Source organism: Mixophyes fleayi, chromosome 5, assembly GCF_038048845.1.
Source record: "Mixophyes fleayi isolate aMixFle1 chromosome 5, aMixFle1.hap1, whole genome shotgun sequence".
NCBI lineage: Eukaryota > Metazoa > Chordata > Amphibia > Anura > Limnodynastidae > Mixophyes > Mixophyes fleayi.
Genome location: NC_134406.1, coordinates 53,147,145 through 53,163,094, shown reverse-complemented (window position 1 = coordinate 53,163,094; position 15,950 = coordinate 53,147,145). Strand labels below are relative to the sequence as shown.

At 40.7% G+C, this 15,950-nt stretch overlaps 1 protein-coding gene across 3 annotated transcripts in view; it reads left to right on the top strand.

Annotated features, from left to right (window-relative positions):
• The window catches only part of ABCB5 (ATP binding cassette subfamily B member 5), a 141,641-nt gene that overhangs the window by 53,747 nt on the left and 71,944 nt on the right, over positions 1–15,950 (top strand). For 2 of the 3 annotated variants that reach the window (XM_075212202.1, XM_075212205.1), the window contains exons 27-28: positions 2,489–2,635; positions 4,281–4,897. The exons of the other annotated variant lie outside the window; for it this stretch is intronic. In XM_075212202.1, the coding sequence (XP_075068303.1) occupies positions 2,489–2,635; positions 4,281–4,478 (345 nt within the window). In that variant the 3' untranslated portion in view covers positions 4,479–4,897. Of the gene's footprint in view, positions 1–2,488; positions 2,636–4,280; positions 4,898–15,950 lie in introns of those variants that run through there. 3 annotated transcript variants of the gene reach the window in all.

The following is a 15,950-nucleotide window of genomic DNA, read 5'->3' as shown; positions in this document are numbered from 1 at the left end:
AAGAAGGCACAAAGACAGTGCCGCACACAAGTCATTGGCTGCCCATAACCACTATTGTAAGCTGTCTTTGTGGCTTGAGGGACATAGACAGCATGGGTGATTGTCAATGGAGGTGGGGTGTAACTGACTTACTGAAGATGACATGGAAACTTCTGGCTGGAAGAGTTGATGGTGTGTGAGGACACTATTATGGCATATAGATGCACAATGTTGGTATGTGTGGGCATCGTGAGGGACATAATAATGTGACTCAAATAGGGGGTAGTATGTGGAAGCACTTGTCCCAATGAATGGCATGTTTGGACATGGCATATTTAATGACATGAGGAGGACACAAAATAGTACGTGTGGGCATTGTGAGGTACAGTCAGGGCCGGATTAAGGGAATGGAGGCCCCTGGGCTAAGGGGGCCTCCATTCCCCCGTGAGGGCCCCCCCGTGAGGGCCCCCCCGTGAGGGCCCCCCCCCGTGATCTGAGCCGCCCCTCCCCCCCGGTGATCCGAGCCGCCTCTCCCCCCCCAGGTGATCCGAGCCACCCCCCGGCACTTACCTCCTTCCCTGGCGCGCTGTACACTCTTTACTGCGGAGATCTCGTGAGAGTGAGACTCACGAGATCTCCTCAGTAAGGAGACTACAGCGCGCTGGGGAAGTACTGCAGTGAAAGTGCTCAGCAGCACTGATCGCGCCGGGGGCGCCCCCACCCCCGACCGATCAATACTGCTGCTGAGCACTTTCAAGGGCCCTCTGGATGCCATAGGCCCTGGGCTGTAGCCCAGTTAGCCCTATGGTTAATCCGGCCCTGGGTACAGTGGAAGGCATGTAAGGGCACATGGCATAGCGGAGTGCATATGAGGGCACAGAAGTGATATGTCTGAACTTGTTTGGGTATCTAACAGAGTGACCTGCAGAGGGTGCCCCATACATGTATCAGGAACTTTCACTCCTTGTCTAGATGACTATCGTTGGGACATGGGTTGCCCACCTCTGGTATGCTGATTAATTTTTTTATATATCACATTTCATAAACTCTGCCGAAACGCAAAGAACTTTATGACAGTCATTCTGAATGTAATAGTACAGCAATGCACTTTGGGGCTCGCTTTATGCATGTATGCTTGCTGCACAGACTCAAGATTTCGGTCTTGCTTATAGAGTGCTCTCTGTGCATAGTCACACATAGGTATACTTCACATTGGAGTGCTTTTTGATCAAACTAATGTTTTGACACAGGAAATTTAGGTTCGTAGCACTGACAATTTGTAGATCCTAAAACAATGCTCATTTATTATGAGTACTAGTATGAAGTATAGATTTTCCTGCTTTAATCTATTTTTTTTCTCTGATTTGCAATAGACACTGTGGGTCTAAGTCGTTAAGGAAAGTAAGGCAAAAAAAAGAAGTAAATGTTCCCCGGGACAAACCATGTTATAATGCAAGGGGTGAAAATTAGTTTACTATTTTGCACATAAGTTAAATACTGGCTGCTTTTTCATGTAGCACACAAGTACTTGATAGCTTTATTTTTACCATACTTGCCAACTTTTCATCGTTGGCTTCAGGGAGATCCCGGGGGAGGTGGGCGTGCGGGGGCGGAGCTTGACGAATCACATCATTTTGGCCCCACACCCTAAACGATTGTCACAATTTTGGCCAATTACAGCAGGGGCTAAGATGACACGATATTTGCATCATTAAGCCCCCCGCCCCTTCCCCGCCGCTTATCTATTGCGGGTACGAGAACTGGGAGGTATTCCGGGAGAGTAGGCAACTATGCGTTAAAGAAAAGCAGCTAATAAATCTCTAGAGACTGAAGTGTCTTTTACATTTCTGTCTCCATTACTGGAGTCATGTTGTCTTACCTGCCAGTCTTTGATTAAATCTTGGTCTCCATGAAAATGGCCACCTCCATAGGCATCAATACATGGACATAGGACACAATTACTGAACTGTGTCATCATGCCATAGATGGGGAAGCCAACCACGTCTTGTACTGGCTCAGCATCAGGGAGAATGCCGGACTCTTCAGGGAGTGAGGGAGATCACCCCTATTTCAGGGAGTCTCCCTGACATTCAGGGAGAGTTGGCAGGTATGATTTTTACACTGAAATGTAACGTTGATCTAGGACATGCCCGACCCCAGCTATAAATCTGGCATCACATTTTAAATTTACCTCCCCATCCTATGCAACATGAATTAACCCAGGTGCAAAGTTATTCCTTTTTTATGCTTTGTTCTCCTTAATGACTCAGGCCCTTTATGTATTATGCAGGTGTATTTCACTGTGTTTTTAAACAAGTGCATAATACATAAACCATGTATCCAATAAATCATGACAGAGGCTTATTTTGGCAATTTGTTTTGCTTAGTTCCAAAATCAAGCACATGGAGCCCCACGTGTAGAATTCCTGTTTTGCTCCAGGGATTGTATTTATAAAACAGGATATTCAATAACATACTTCCATTTATTAACAGATTTGTTTTCTTTTAGAAATATAAAACTTCAGTTGGTGGGAAAGGAACTCAGCTGTCTGGAGGTCAGAAACAAAGAGTTGCTATTGCCCGGGCACTTATCCGTTCTCCAAAACTATTATTGCTCGATGAAGCCACTTCAGCATTAGACAACGAAAGTGAAAAGGTGAAAACATAAATATAATCCCATCATGTATTTGCTGGGTACTGTTAGGTAATGTGATCTCTGCTCATTGTTTTTGTGTCAGCTGGTTGTTAAGCACCTGCAGTTTTTTGCAGAATGTGAACTCTGCTCACTGAATTTCCTCTGTCTAGCTAGTTGCTAAGCAGCAATAGCTTTCTATTCAGCACAAATGCAGGTTAATTCAAATTATGGGAGTGGCTGATTCCTATGGCTTAGTATGTTGTGTGCCCTAACCTCAACTGTTCTAAGACTTTGTTTTAGATCTCTGCCAGGCCTGGCCCTAGCCTGTTTCACAACTCTGTCTCAGATTTGCCCCTGTTCTCAGCCTATTATCCCTGCCATTTAACCCTTCTTCTGTATTCTGCATTAGGATCCTGTGTCCCTGCATTTTCCCTGTCTTTATCCTGCTCCTTGCTGGTCTCCTGCTTTGTTCCATCCACACCCACAAATACCCTAAACTCATGAGCCCCTACTACTACGGGTGAAGTAGTAACGGTAATAGTGCGCGACCTATGTTGTTCTAAAGAACAACGCAGGGAATTGAATCTGCCCCTAATTCTCTTATCAATGTTTCCAAATAAGCACTAGTATGAGATAGTACGGCCATGGAAAAAGGGTAGATTCCATGAACAATGGGTAAAGTCCATGAATAATGAAAGCTATAAATATTTAAATTTCTTGCAAAACTTAATTTCATTAACGCTATAGCATATAAGTACAATCATAACTGCTAGACTCCAGTTCGTAATCCAAACTAAATATTCAAACAATTCCATATCATATTCCATCAATAGGCTCTTCATGTGTAATTGCTTGGTGATGCTTTGGAAGTGTTTCTGCATAGACCACAACAAATTACAGCCATGTTATAAAGTATTTATTTAAGCCTTCTGCTCTAGGCACCTGGACTCCATAAAATAACAAAGGTGGTCTAATCCAGTGATGGGCAAACTTTAGCAGGAGCGGGCCAAATAAAAAAGAAAAACTTTAGGCGGGCCAATATAATATATTAAAAAACTCAAATATCGAAATATATAATACAAATTTTTTGAATGGGACGGGAGGGTGTTATATAGCAGTGTTACCTCTATAAGTGCAGTGATCGTACAGACACAGTACTTATTTCAGCAGGTTGTTGCAGATCCGTCTTTCTGGTGAGCCACTGACAACACAGCAGCCAATCGAAATCCGCCTTAGTATATGGCCCAGCCCATCTCTTGTCACATGACTTTCAGCCATTAGGGGACGGGCAGGTGTTTGAGTGATTGACATATGAAGTGTCCTTTTAGGAAGGAGGATGAAGTGCAATGGAGAAAATCGCTGGGAAGGCATAAAAATGAAGGTTCTGACACACAAGGTCGGCCCTAATAATTTTATGCATATTTTAATGAAATTTTTTAAAATATTGGCCGGCCGGATAGAACCTCTAAGTGGCCCGGATCTGGCCCGCGGGCCGTAGTTTGCCCATCACTGGTCTCATCCATCCTTAGAGATGGAACAATATAGGATTCAGGGTAATTTTGAGGTTTCCTAAATCTTAGCACATGCTTTACATGTTTCTACATCTTAAATAACAATCACTTGACTAATGCTATTCTCACTACAATATAATTTCTACTATATTCAGGTTGTACAACAAGCACTAGATGAAGCGAGGAAAGGAAGGACTTGCATCATGATTGCACACAGACTGTCCACAGTTCAGAATGCGGACCTTATTGTCGTCATGAAGAACGGGAGGATAATAGAACATGGAACTCATCAACAGCTTCTCACAAACCGAGCGGCGTATTTCCATCTAGTAAATGCACAAACTATAACTTAAAAAAAAAAAATTATTGCAAAAAACATTACAAATAAAGCTCAATAGTGGAAAGTTTGGTGTTAGTGCTCATACCAGAACTAGTGCTCTCAAGTTCAGTTAGAGATTATCTATGTACTTTTTCATGTGCCTTCTAATTGGAAATATAAGGAGTAGAGAATGTCTAACGCTAACACTGCCAATTTGGCACAACTGCAGCCTATGTAGCAATAAACATACTAATCCTCAACACTGTATTTATTGTTTAGTACATTGTATAAATTACTGCATAGGCATAAGAAACATGGAAGGCAAATATTGCATATTTGTTATATTTTGCTAGATGCCAAGAGAGTTTTCTTTCCATTTTTTTTTATATTATTATAGTTAACTTATTTTAATCTTTAAATTTAATAAAGAAAATGTTTTAAAATATACAGACATTTACATGCTTGTCTTTTTATATCCAGCCCATCAGAAGCAATACATGGACTGGTAAAGTTGAAGGGCCTGATTCATTAAGGAACATAAATGCCAATACCTACCATATTTTGCGTAAAATTGCACTGAACATGCTCAGAAAAGGGGGGGCGTAGACTCAAAGCAATGGGTTCAATACAGGACAGCTGGGGAACAGATTGCAGAGTTCGCTGTAGGTCACCAAGGGCACCAAGAGGGGGGAAGGAGCGGGTACAGTTTACCGGGTCCCAGGCCTGCCTGGGAGGGCCCCGCTGCCAGGTAGTTCAAAAAACTTTTTTTTTTTTTTTTTTCATCCAGCGGGTGGCGCTATGAAAGCTGCAATAACAGGTAGGTGAGAGTAACACCACTTTAATACATAATGGGGGGTATTCAATTGCCGGCTATGTGGCGCACGGATATCTTGCTGCGTGAAGAGACACTTTGCTGCTAATTGAATCCCCCCCCCCACCCCATAATGTCATGTGTAAAGAGGCGCAGCCACGGCCCATGTTGGTCATACCCTAATCACTATGTGGCTATGCCCCCATCTCTTCTCCTGCTATGTATGTGTGGGGAGGGGCCTAGAAAGTTGCTGTACCTGGGCCCAGGGCCGCCGAGAGGGGGGGGGGAGCGGGTACTAATTACCCGGGCCCGGCATGTCAGGGGGCCCGGCCCGGGCCCTTGCGCTGCTGATTTTTTTTAAAATATATATATTATTTCAAAACGTTTTTTTTTTCCTTTTCTTTTCTTTTTTTTTTCTTTTGCGGCGGAGGGGGGATGCTCGGTCGTTGGTGGGGGGAGCAGGCTAGTTTAAAAAAAGAAAAAACATACTCACCTGATCGCGGAGCCGGCATCCCTCCTCTCTGCTGCTCTGTGCTCCATTCAGACTGTCTGAATGCCGGGTGTGATGTCATCATGTCATGCCCAGCATTCAGTCAGTCTGGAGCAATGGAGCAGAAAAGACCAAGAAAGGAGAAAAGGTAAGTGAAGGGATGAAAAAGAGGTGGGCACAGAGGGGTTAAAAAACGGGGGGGGGGGGGCAGCATGTCAGAGGAGTTAAAAAATGAGGGGGGCATAGAGGGGTTAAAAAACGGGGAAGCAGCATGTCAGAGGGGTTAGAAATGGGGAAGCAGCATGACAAAGGGGTTAAAAAATAAGGGGGAGCACAGAGGGGTTAAAAAACGGAAAAGCAGCATGTCAGAGGGGTTAAAAACAGGGGGGGGGCAGTATGACAGAGGGGTTAAAAAATGAGGGGGGCACAGAGGGGTTAAAGACGGGGAGGCAGCATGACATAGGGGTTAAAAAATGAGGGGAGCCACAGAGGGGTTAAAAAACGGGGCAGCATGGCACAGTGGGGTTAACAAACAGGGGTCAGCATGGCACAGTGGGGTTAAAAAATGGTGGACAGCATGGCACAGTGGGGTTAAAAAGGGGGGGAGGCATGGCACAGTGGGATTGAAAAAGGGGGGGGAGCAGTATAGTGTGATGAAGGGGAGCCAGATGAAGGGGGCAAAAGCAGCATGGAGGGCGCAGTGTGATCATAAGGCATGGCGATGATGAAAGGGCACATTATTGTAATATTGGAGCTGGAGGAAGGCCTAATTATTAATCGTGGATGGTATTGATTTAACGCCAGGGTTGTTTGGAATTATCTAAATGTAGCTCTTTTTATCCAAATAGGGCCCCCAGCATTCCAGGATCCAGACAAGCCGCAACTAGAGAAACATGCAGCAACAGGTGGTGAAAGTGAGAAGAACAGGTAGGAGAGAGCAGGACAGTATGTGAAATGTTGTGATTCTAGTAGGGACAAAGTCAATTTTTGGTGAGTGTTGTGCCCAATGTAAGGTGGAGGCCAAGACTGAACTCTTTGTGTACACACTGCATTTTTTCTATACTACATTTTGGTGCTAGATGTCCTGAAAGTCAGGAGTGCTTGGACATATGTGACGCTCGGGTGAATTGAGAGCCTAGTGATTTTGATGTGTTAGCCACGCCCCAGCGGTGCATTTGCCACACCCCCAAATACATGACCAAACCTCTGAAAATTTTTGCACCGCCGCAAGGCAGCGAATTTTTTTTACCATACTCAACTATGAGGGGGGCCCCATGAATTTATTTTACCGGGGCCCTGAATTCCTCTTGGCAGCCCTGCCTGGGCCCCAGATTCCTCTTGGCAGCCCTGTAGGTCACAGGCTTACAGCAGGAAATGGGTATAGTGCAGTGTCTTTATTGCTCACAAGTAGCCCTTAAAATGGTTGTTACACATCAGCATGTGGCACTGATGATCCACTCAGATGGATTACAAGAGTGTATACACACAATACTACAACATGTGCTCTTTATATAGAGCCATCACTGCCATAAATTCAAATAAGTACTTGAAACACTGCACCAATTGTTGTGGATGTTTGAGCAGGGTGCCAACCTGGGAGAGGGGGTAGACTGCACTAAGCCAACCAAACAGGGCTAGATTTGACTGGGTCAGGAGGAGAGTTTACAACACAGGGATATCATATTTAGGGCCTGATTCATTAAGAAACATAAATGCCGATTTGTGCTGTATTTTGCGTAAAATCATTCTGCGCATGCCCAGAACCGGAACATACCTCAGTGAACGCAGCAACGTCCTTAACTACAGCCTAAGATTTCATGGGCATAATGGAGAGGTGGTTGGGCATATGCACGTAGTCAATGTACAGTAGGGGTGTGCCAAGTTCTAGTGCACACAGTATCGCAATTCAAGCTTTGGGCATCTCAAAGGTAGGTGTTATTCTGTCGTATCTGCTACAGGGCAGGTGTAAATGCTGATTACTAGTGATGATATTAGTGTACACATGTTAGAACAAGTATTTGCAATTGGGAGCAACTGTAAAAATTTATATTTTTAACATCCTAATGTATTTTATTGAAGAAAAAATAAAAAATTGTTTTTTTATTAATTATTATTTATTTTTATTTTTATATTAGCAGGTGACATTAATTTAAAAAATTTTCTGTGCATTCTTTTGTGACTTTATATTACACATATCTATAGTATGTATGTATGTAGGGCAGCACGGTGGCTTAGTGGTTAGCACTTCTGCCTCACAGCACTGGGGTCATGGGTTCAATTCCTGGCCATTGCCTTATCTGTGTGGAGTTTGTATGTTCTCCCTGTTTGTTTGCGTGGGTTTCCTGCGGGTGCTCCGGTTTCTTCCCACACTCCAAAAAAAAAAAATACTAGTGGGTTAATTGGCTGCTATCAAATTGACCCCTAGTCTGTGTCTGTCTGTATGTATGCTAGGGAATTTAGACTGTAAGCTCCAATGGGGCAGAGACTGTGAGTGAGTTCTCTGTACAGCGCTGCGGAATTAGTGGTGCTATATAAATACCTGATGATGATGTATCCTGCAGTGTATTGTCTGATAGAGCAGAGCAGACCTAGACCTGTATTCAACAACAGATGTATCTTTACATCCGCTGTTGAACATGTGTATGCCCGATTTACATGCATTTTTAAAAACAACTCATCAAATATTCACATTGCTTGCCTTAATGAATCAGGCCCTTAATTTTTAGCATCTGGGGATAACCCTAGGCACATAGAGGAGCACTAAAATTGAAAATGTGGATTTAATCACAGTTGACAGTAACCTAGGATTGTAAACATTTTCTGTTATCTCTAAGACACAAGGGGACCCCCTGGTTGTCATTCAAACAAAGGAATGTGGTGGTCAAGCTAATACCATCTTCCTACCTGGCCTCAGACAAGATGCTAATTATGAGAGTTTCTGTTTCAGTTTTACACAACCATGTTTTTGGCATACAACTTTTTGCTTTTAAAATAATATATACCAGGCACTCTGTGCCAATAAAATAAATAAACTGAAAGAATAGAATATGTCTTCCCACTTTCTGTGTGTGGGGAGGTGAATCTAACCACAGTTGGGATCGTGGATAGGGTCTGAGGCTTCCTGGTACAATCTGTATAGTCACGAATATAAGTAGTACCATCGGTATCATGGTATGGGTGTGCACAGTGTATATGCTTTATTTCAGTTACACCACAGATTGATGTGCTTTCATAATGATGTCTCTATCTGATTGACATCCACGTTGGAGTTAAAAAAAAACAGGCATTATTGGAGTAATAAAATCAACATTCTCTTCCCCTTCCATATACCAGAGATATTTTTCATTTTAATATTGGTTGATAAAATATATGGTTTGACAATGACAATGCTATTTTTATATATATATATATATATATATATATATATATATATATATATATATATATATATGTATATGTATATATATATAAATAGTAGGAACTCAAGATGAAAAAAGGCGTAACTCTTTTTTTCTTTGTTATCTTACTAAATGATTTAGCCAATCTGATAATTGGTTGTATTCTATTGTGTTGTTTTACAGAATACCACTGTTATCAATCCAGCCTCATCCTTACCACTCATAATCTAGGTAGTTCATCTGGGTTGAAATCTGGCCATATTATTCAATCTCAGTAATACCTGGCACTGTCCAGCTTCCAGGTTAACTTTATCCACTATATACAGATGTTTCAATCTCTTACTTTTTCAGCAAGGAGGTAACTGGATGGTTCATTAAAATAGTATTACACATTTCCTCTTAGCTTTTAACCCTAAAAAGTTAGTTATATTCACTTATGTGGTAATATAACTCTGTAATGTAATACACACACTACACATTGTAGTATATAATGTTGTGCTGTCAGTCCTCCTGTTACAAACAGCAGTTTCAGTCAGCCCACATACAAGGGGGTGTGGATTTATACAAAGTGATCTGAGTCACAAGTTTTATTAATACCGTGTCCTTACACAACCTCTGCAAGGCTTTAATCTCTTACTCTTGTTCTAAGCAAATATTTACAATTTCATTTCGTAATCTGTACATGGAGAAAGAAAATTAGCATTATCTGTGCTGTGATTGAAGATCAGTAATTTCCTTTCCCTGAACAGTTGAGTGAATGTTCATTAAACACACAAAATAACAATTTTAATGTATTTGACTAGGGTCAAAACGACTTCTAATCAATCCCCATCTGCTTGTCCAAGTTATGCTCATTTTTTTGCCAGTTCCCACAGCAGCAGAGATTATTTCATGAGACAAGTGTGTTGATCTTGTGGAAGGCACTGACCTGTCCACTCATGTGATTATGCAAGGGAGAAGAGGGTTACATATGCAGTGTCCTTATGTAAAGGGGAAAATGCAGGCAAGCAAAAAGCTAATAACTAATGGACAGTGAATGGACCGGGGTTCCAACAGCACAAAATACTTAAGTGAAGCACCTTTCAAACCAGTGCAGGAAAATTGTGCTGTCAAATGCATCAATCTAGCATGAACACACACTTCATACATTCAACTTGTCTTCATTGTTTTTATAATAAGAACTAAATGTAACCAATTGATGATACAGATCATCAGTTTATTATTTAAACAAATTAATATAAAAAAATAGAGCAATATTTTGCACCAAGTACTATATAACTAGACACTTGCTACTCATTGGATGAGAAGTATTACAGTTCTGTTTTATAACATACATATAAGTCACTATGGGCTAGATTTACTAAGCTGCGGGTTTGAAAAAATGGGGATGTTGCCTATAGCAACCAATCAGATTCTAGCTTTCATTTATTTAGTACCTTCTACAAAATGACAGCTAGAATCTGATTGGTTGCTATAGGCAGCATCCCCACTTTTTCAAACCCGCAGCTTAGTAAATCTAGCCCTATATCTTGTCTAAAGATGGATATAAGAGCTAGTTATACAGATTTAAACTGCATAAAGTTCGCATTGTTCCAGTGGTAAGTTTGCACACTTTTTTATATGAGCTATTCCCCGTGGTTTATTTGAGTACAAGCAATTCCACAAATGTGAAGGAGCTCCCAATCCTTATTTTCCCCCGAAATTGATAAACCCTAACCTCCCTCCCAACAGCCCTACTTTTCCTGGGGGCACCTAACCCTAACCACTCCCCAAGTCCCTGCAGTTCTAGAGACTTGAATATTTGCTTTTTGCCCACTTGATGGCAGATACAAAAATATTAAGTAGGAAACAAACTGAAAAAGAAAAAAATGTTTATTCCTTCTATTTACAAGCAAATGTATTTAATTTTATATCTAAAACAACCTACATAGCTAATCATTTAAGGATATCCTGTGCCCAATCTCTTGCCTTAACTTTGTGGTGGTGGATGATGTGTACCTCAATGAGCCAATCAATGGGCTCAGACTCCTACAGCAAATAACAAAAAAGACCTTAGGATTTGATGGGTGAAATAGTCCCCATGGACTAATACAAAAATGTGTTGAAGTGTTAGACACCCCTCTTTCCAATCTCTTTGTGTATGTCGTGGAGGATGAGACATTATATTATGATACTAAATAGTGGTGATTCTGAAATAAGCAAGGCCTTTCTTACAGGCGTGTATCATATTATCCTATTTATTTTTTAAATTAAATGCCAAAGAATTGTCGAAAGTGCCAGTTATTATATCTGTGATTGGCAGACAATTAGGGCTTCTTTATGAATGAGGTAGTAACAAATCCTGCATAAATGCTTATGTTGTGTCATAGTGATTTATTCCTTAAGTAGGACTCTTGCACATGACTTTTAGTTACTTTTTGTTTCCTAGTGTTGCAACACATGTGGTACGTAGTTTAAACTTGTTCTGGTTATTATGTCATTGCTTCTGTAATTCTTACTGCATACAGAAACAAGATCAGATGTTGCCAGAGATTACCTGTATAATTATGTCGCAAGATTTTGCAATAGCATTGTTGTTTGTACAAAGCACAGTCCCTACTGCTTCAAACTATCTGAAAGGGAAAATCCATTCATAATCACAAACATACAGTTATAAAGATGATAACCAGCTTTTCAAAATGTGGACAATGCAACATGTAAATTGTGGGAAACAAATATTTACCTTAGACCTTTCTTGTTGAAAGGGCTGGAGGTAATAGCTTTTCAATGTAGATAAAAAGAAAGGACGAAACTAGGGGCCTAGGTCACAGGAAAAGGCAGGGATGGTCAGAGGTCCTCTGACTAATCCAAAAATACTGTTTCCCATATAAAAGATGGAATACCATGACCATTATATATGCCATGCATTTGCAAGGCAGTGTGATTTATAGTCTCTTCCTCAACAGGACATATATATTTGATATAATTAATGTATGTAACATTTCAACAGTGTACATAAATGGAGAATATGAATATTGTGCCAGGAATTAATCAACCTTTGTCTCTGTAATTGTTGTGGAACTACAAGTTTCTGAGCTGGCAACTTACTGGACCACACTGGGACCAGGCAATGATGATAATTTGTCATTTTCATTATATGCACACACATATACAGATTAGATTTGTATATATACCGGTATATATTTAGATATTAAAGGTCATTTGTAATTTTAATTCAAGGAAAAATTCTAGTCAATACTTGAAAATATTAAATGTAGTTTAAACACATTGCAATCTATCCATACTGCTTGAACAGAGCCTGATTGGATGGACTGGCTTGTCCAGCGCTGAGAGTTGCCTCTCTTCTACTTACTATTTGTGGTAATTAAGCAGCGGTTGCCCAGCAATACTAAGGGATCATTAACACTATTTTTAAAACATCCATTTTACAAGCAGGGAGGGAAGGAAGCCTATAATGCAATAACTGAGTAGTAGACTGTACCATGGGTTACAGTGTGGACAGGATAGGAAGAGTGACATAGGAATCAATGATTCTTATTTTACTGTGCGTTTCACAAGAAGTAGACATGTGGTCAGCACTTTCTAGACACATTTGCTTAAATAATGGATTAAGCAAAGTATAGAACCTACTCTAAGAAATCCACCACAAGCAGGACCACTGGCAGTGAGAAGGGAAAGACATGATCAGTTGTGCAAGACATCTGCTGGCTGGGTGGTTTACGTTTTCGACAATGGCAACCTCAACCAAAGAATGGTGATTACAATAATCCCAATAGCCATGAAATGTAGACTTACTGTAAAAAGACACAGAACATACCTGACAAGCCTGCTATAGCTTCCGAATGGAGAAAATCCTGGCACTTGCAAATGACGTAAACTAAAATGGCGATAGTGACATTTCCGGATTTAAAGCGGCAATGTCATGATCTGCTGCTGCTATGCTGTCTGCAAGTAAATGGGGAGACATCAGTGTGGAACTGCTCAGACCAACCAGTACATCGCAAGGCATTGGAATGCAGACGATGGAACGCATTAGAACTTCCTAGTTACGGGAGTCCTAATGGTCCAAAAGTGCAAAATGCCCATTCTCCTGCATTGCGCTGCCTGTACAGCATTTATCAGCTTCAAGGCAAGTTGGTAGATGGGCCGGTATGTCATTCCGGCACATACCAGCCAAACCACTGAGCTTAGGAAATAAAATCCCAGAACTAAGTGCGATAATGACAAGGGTGATTTGGATATTGCGGCTGTGACTCATTACTGGGACATAGCTAGACCAGGATGTACTTTATTTAGAAAGGACCAAGAAGGAAGAATCGGAGAAGTAGCAATGTATGTGAAAAGAAGCGTAAACACTACTTTAATACAAAGTATTGAAAAAAAAAACTGAGACTCTTTGGGTGACCATAGAAATGGGGGACAAGGATATTCTGCATACTGGGGTGATCTATAGACCACAGGGCAAGAAGAAGAACTGGAGAGGAACTTATTGCAGGATATCACTAAAATGACATTAAAAGGAGAGGTAATAATCATGGGAGACTTTAATCTACCTAATGTGAACTGGGAGGAGTCTTCTGCAACCTCCACTAGAAGTAGGGACGTTCTGAATTCCTTGCAGGCAGCATCTCTCAAGCAAATGGTGAGGGAGCCCACTCCCAAAGACGCAATATTAGACTTAATTCTTACAAATAGTGATTAAAAATTGCAATAGTAAAAGCAACTGACCTTTGTATAAAAAGGGTTAGGAAAAGCACAAGGAAAAGGAAGCCAATATGATTTGAAAAAGCAGTAGCAAGTATTGTGAAAGCATAAAAAGATGGCCTTTAGGAAATATAAACAGACTCAGAACAATGAAGACAAAGAAGTTTATCTTGTTAGACAAAAGGAGGCTAAGAAGGTAATCAGATGTGCAAAGGCAGAAGCTGAAGAGAAAATGGCCCAGTCAGTAGGTAAACGGGCAGAACATTTGTTAGGTATACAAGTGAAAGGAGAAAAAAAATAGGAGGAATAATAAGACTAAAGACAGAAAGTGAGGGTCTTGTTGAGGGAGACAAGGTAATAGCAGCTCATCTTAATAATTATTTTTGCTCAGTGTTCACTACAGAAAGAGCAGGGAAGGGGCAACAGTTAAGTTGCAGGTATACTCATAAAAATGATACAAGTACATTTACAGAGGAAAAGGTCCTAACAGTGCTCTCAAAACTAAAAGTGGATACATTCAAGGATACTAAAAGAGCTTAAAGGTTTGCTGGAAACACCATTAACAGAATTATTCAAGTAGCCATTGGCTATATGAGTAATTCCAGAGGATTGGAAAAGAGCCAATGTAGTCCCACTGCACAAAAGTGGAAACAAGGAAGAGACGAGCAACTACAGACCAGTGAGCCTTACATCAGTAGTAGGGAATTTGATGGAAACACTCTTAAAAGAAAGAGTTGTAGAATATCTCATATCCAGTAACTCGCAGGATCCTAAACAGCATGGATTTACTGGGGTGTCAAACAAATCTTCTTTACTTTTTTGACTGGGTGACTAAAGTATTATTTTCAATGGGGGCCGTAAATGTAGCATATTTAGACTTTAGTAAGGCTTTTGACACTGTCCCATATTGCAGACTGTTAAATAAACTCAAAAGTTTGGGATTGGATTCTAAGATGGTTGAATGGATAAGATCTTGGTTGCAGGATAGATAACAGAGTTGTAGTAAATGGAGTGCAACCACAGGAGGGCAAGGTTACCAGTAGAGTAACTCAAGGATCTATATTTCGACCAGTGCTTTTTAATATCTTTATTGGTGACATTGCAATTGGATTTGAAGGGAAAGTATGCCTTTTTGCAGATGACACACAGATATGCAACAGGGTAGACACACCAGGGGGATAAAACAAATTACTGATGATCTAGGTAGACTAGAGGAATAGTCAAGAGTGTGGCAATTACAATTTAATAGCATTAATGGCAATATAATGGAAACTATCAAGGAGGAAAGGGATATGGGAGTCACTATTTCAGGTGACTTAAAAGCAGGTAAGTAATGTAACAAAGCAATGAGAAAAGCAAGTCAGATGCTTGGTTGCATAGGGAGAGGAATCAGTAGCAGAAAAAAAAGAAGTAATAATGCACTGTGTCAGTAATCTAGAATACTGTGTCCAGTTCTGGAGGCCATATCTCCAGAAGGATATAAATACATTAGAGACGGTAGAAAGAATTGCAACTAAAATAGTGCATATTCTTCAGCACTAAACTTATCCGGAAAGACTAAAAGATCTTAATATGTATAGTTTGGAGCAATGAAGGCAAAGGGAGGACATGATAGAAACTTTCTAATATATCAACGGTTTTAACAAGGTACAGGAGGGAAACATTCTTCAAATGACAAGAAGGGAAGTAGGTTCAGAGGAAATCTGAGGAAAAATTACTCGACAGAAAGCATAGTGAATAAGTGGAATAGATGGAATAGAGGTGGTAGACGCTGATACAGTAGAGCAATTTAAACATGCTTGGGATAGACATCAGGATATCATTACAAAGAATTAAGGATCAAATAGTGTTTGAGGTTACCATAGGTTAAAAAATGGGCAGACTAGATGGGCCAAGTGGTTCTTATCTGCCATCGATTGCTATGTTTCTATTTATAACATTGAGGCTTTCCCATGACTTTGGATCTGAGGACAGGGCTTAATCTGTCGTGTGTGTGTGTGTGTGTGTGTGTGTGTGTGTGTGTGTGTGTGTGTGTGTGTGTGTGTGTGTGGAGGGGGGGGGGGGTCATGGTATGTCATTTTTTTGTTGTTGTTTTGTTTATAT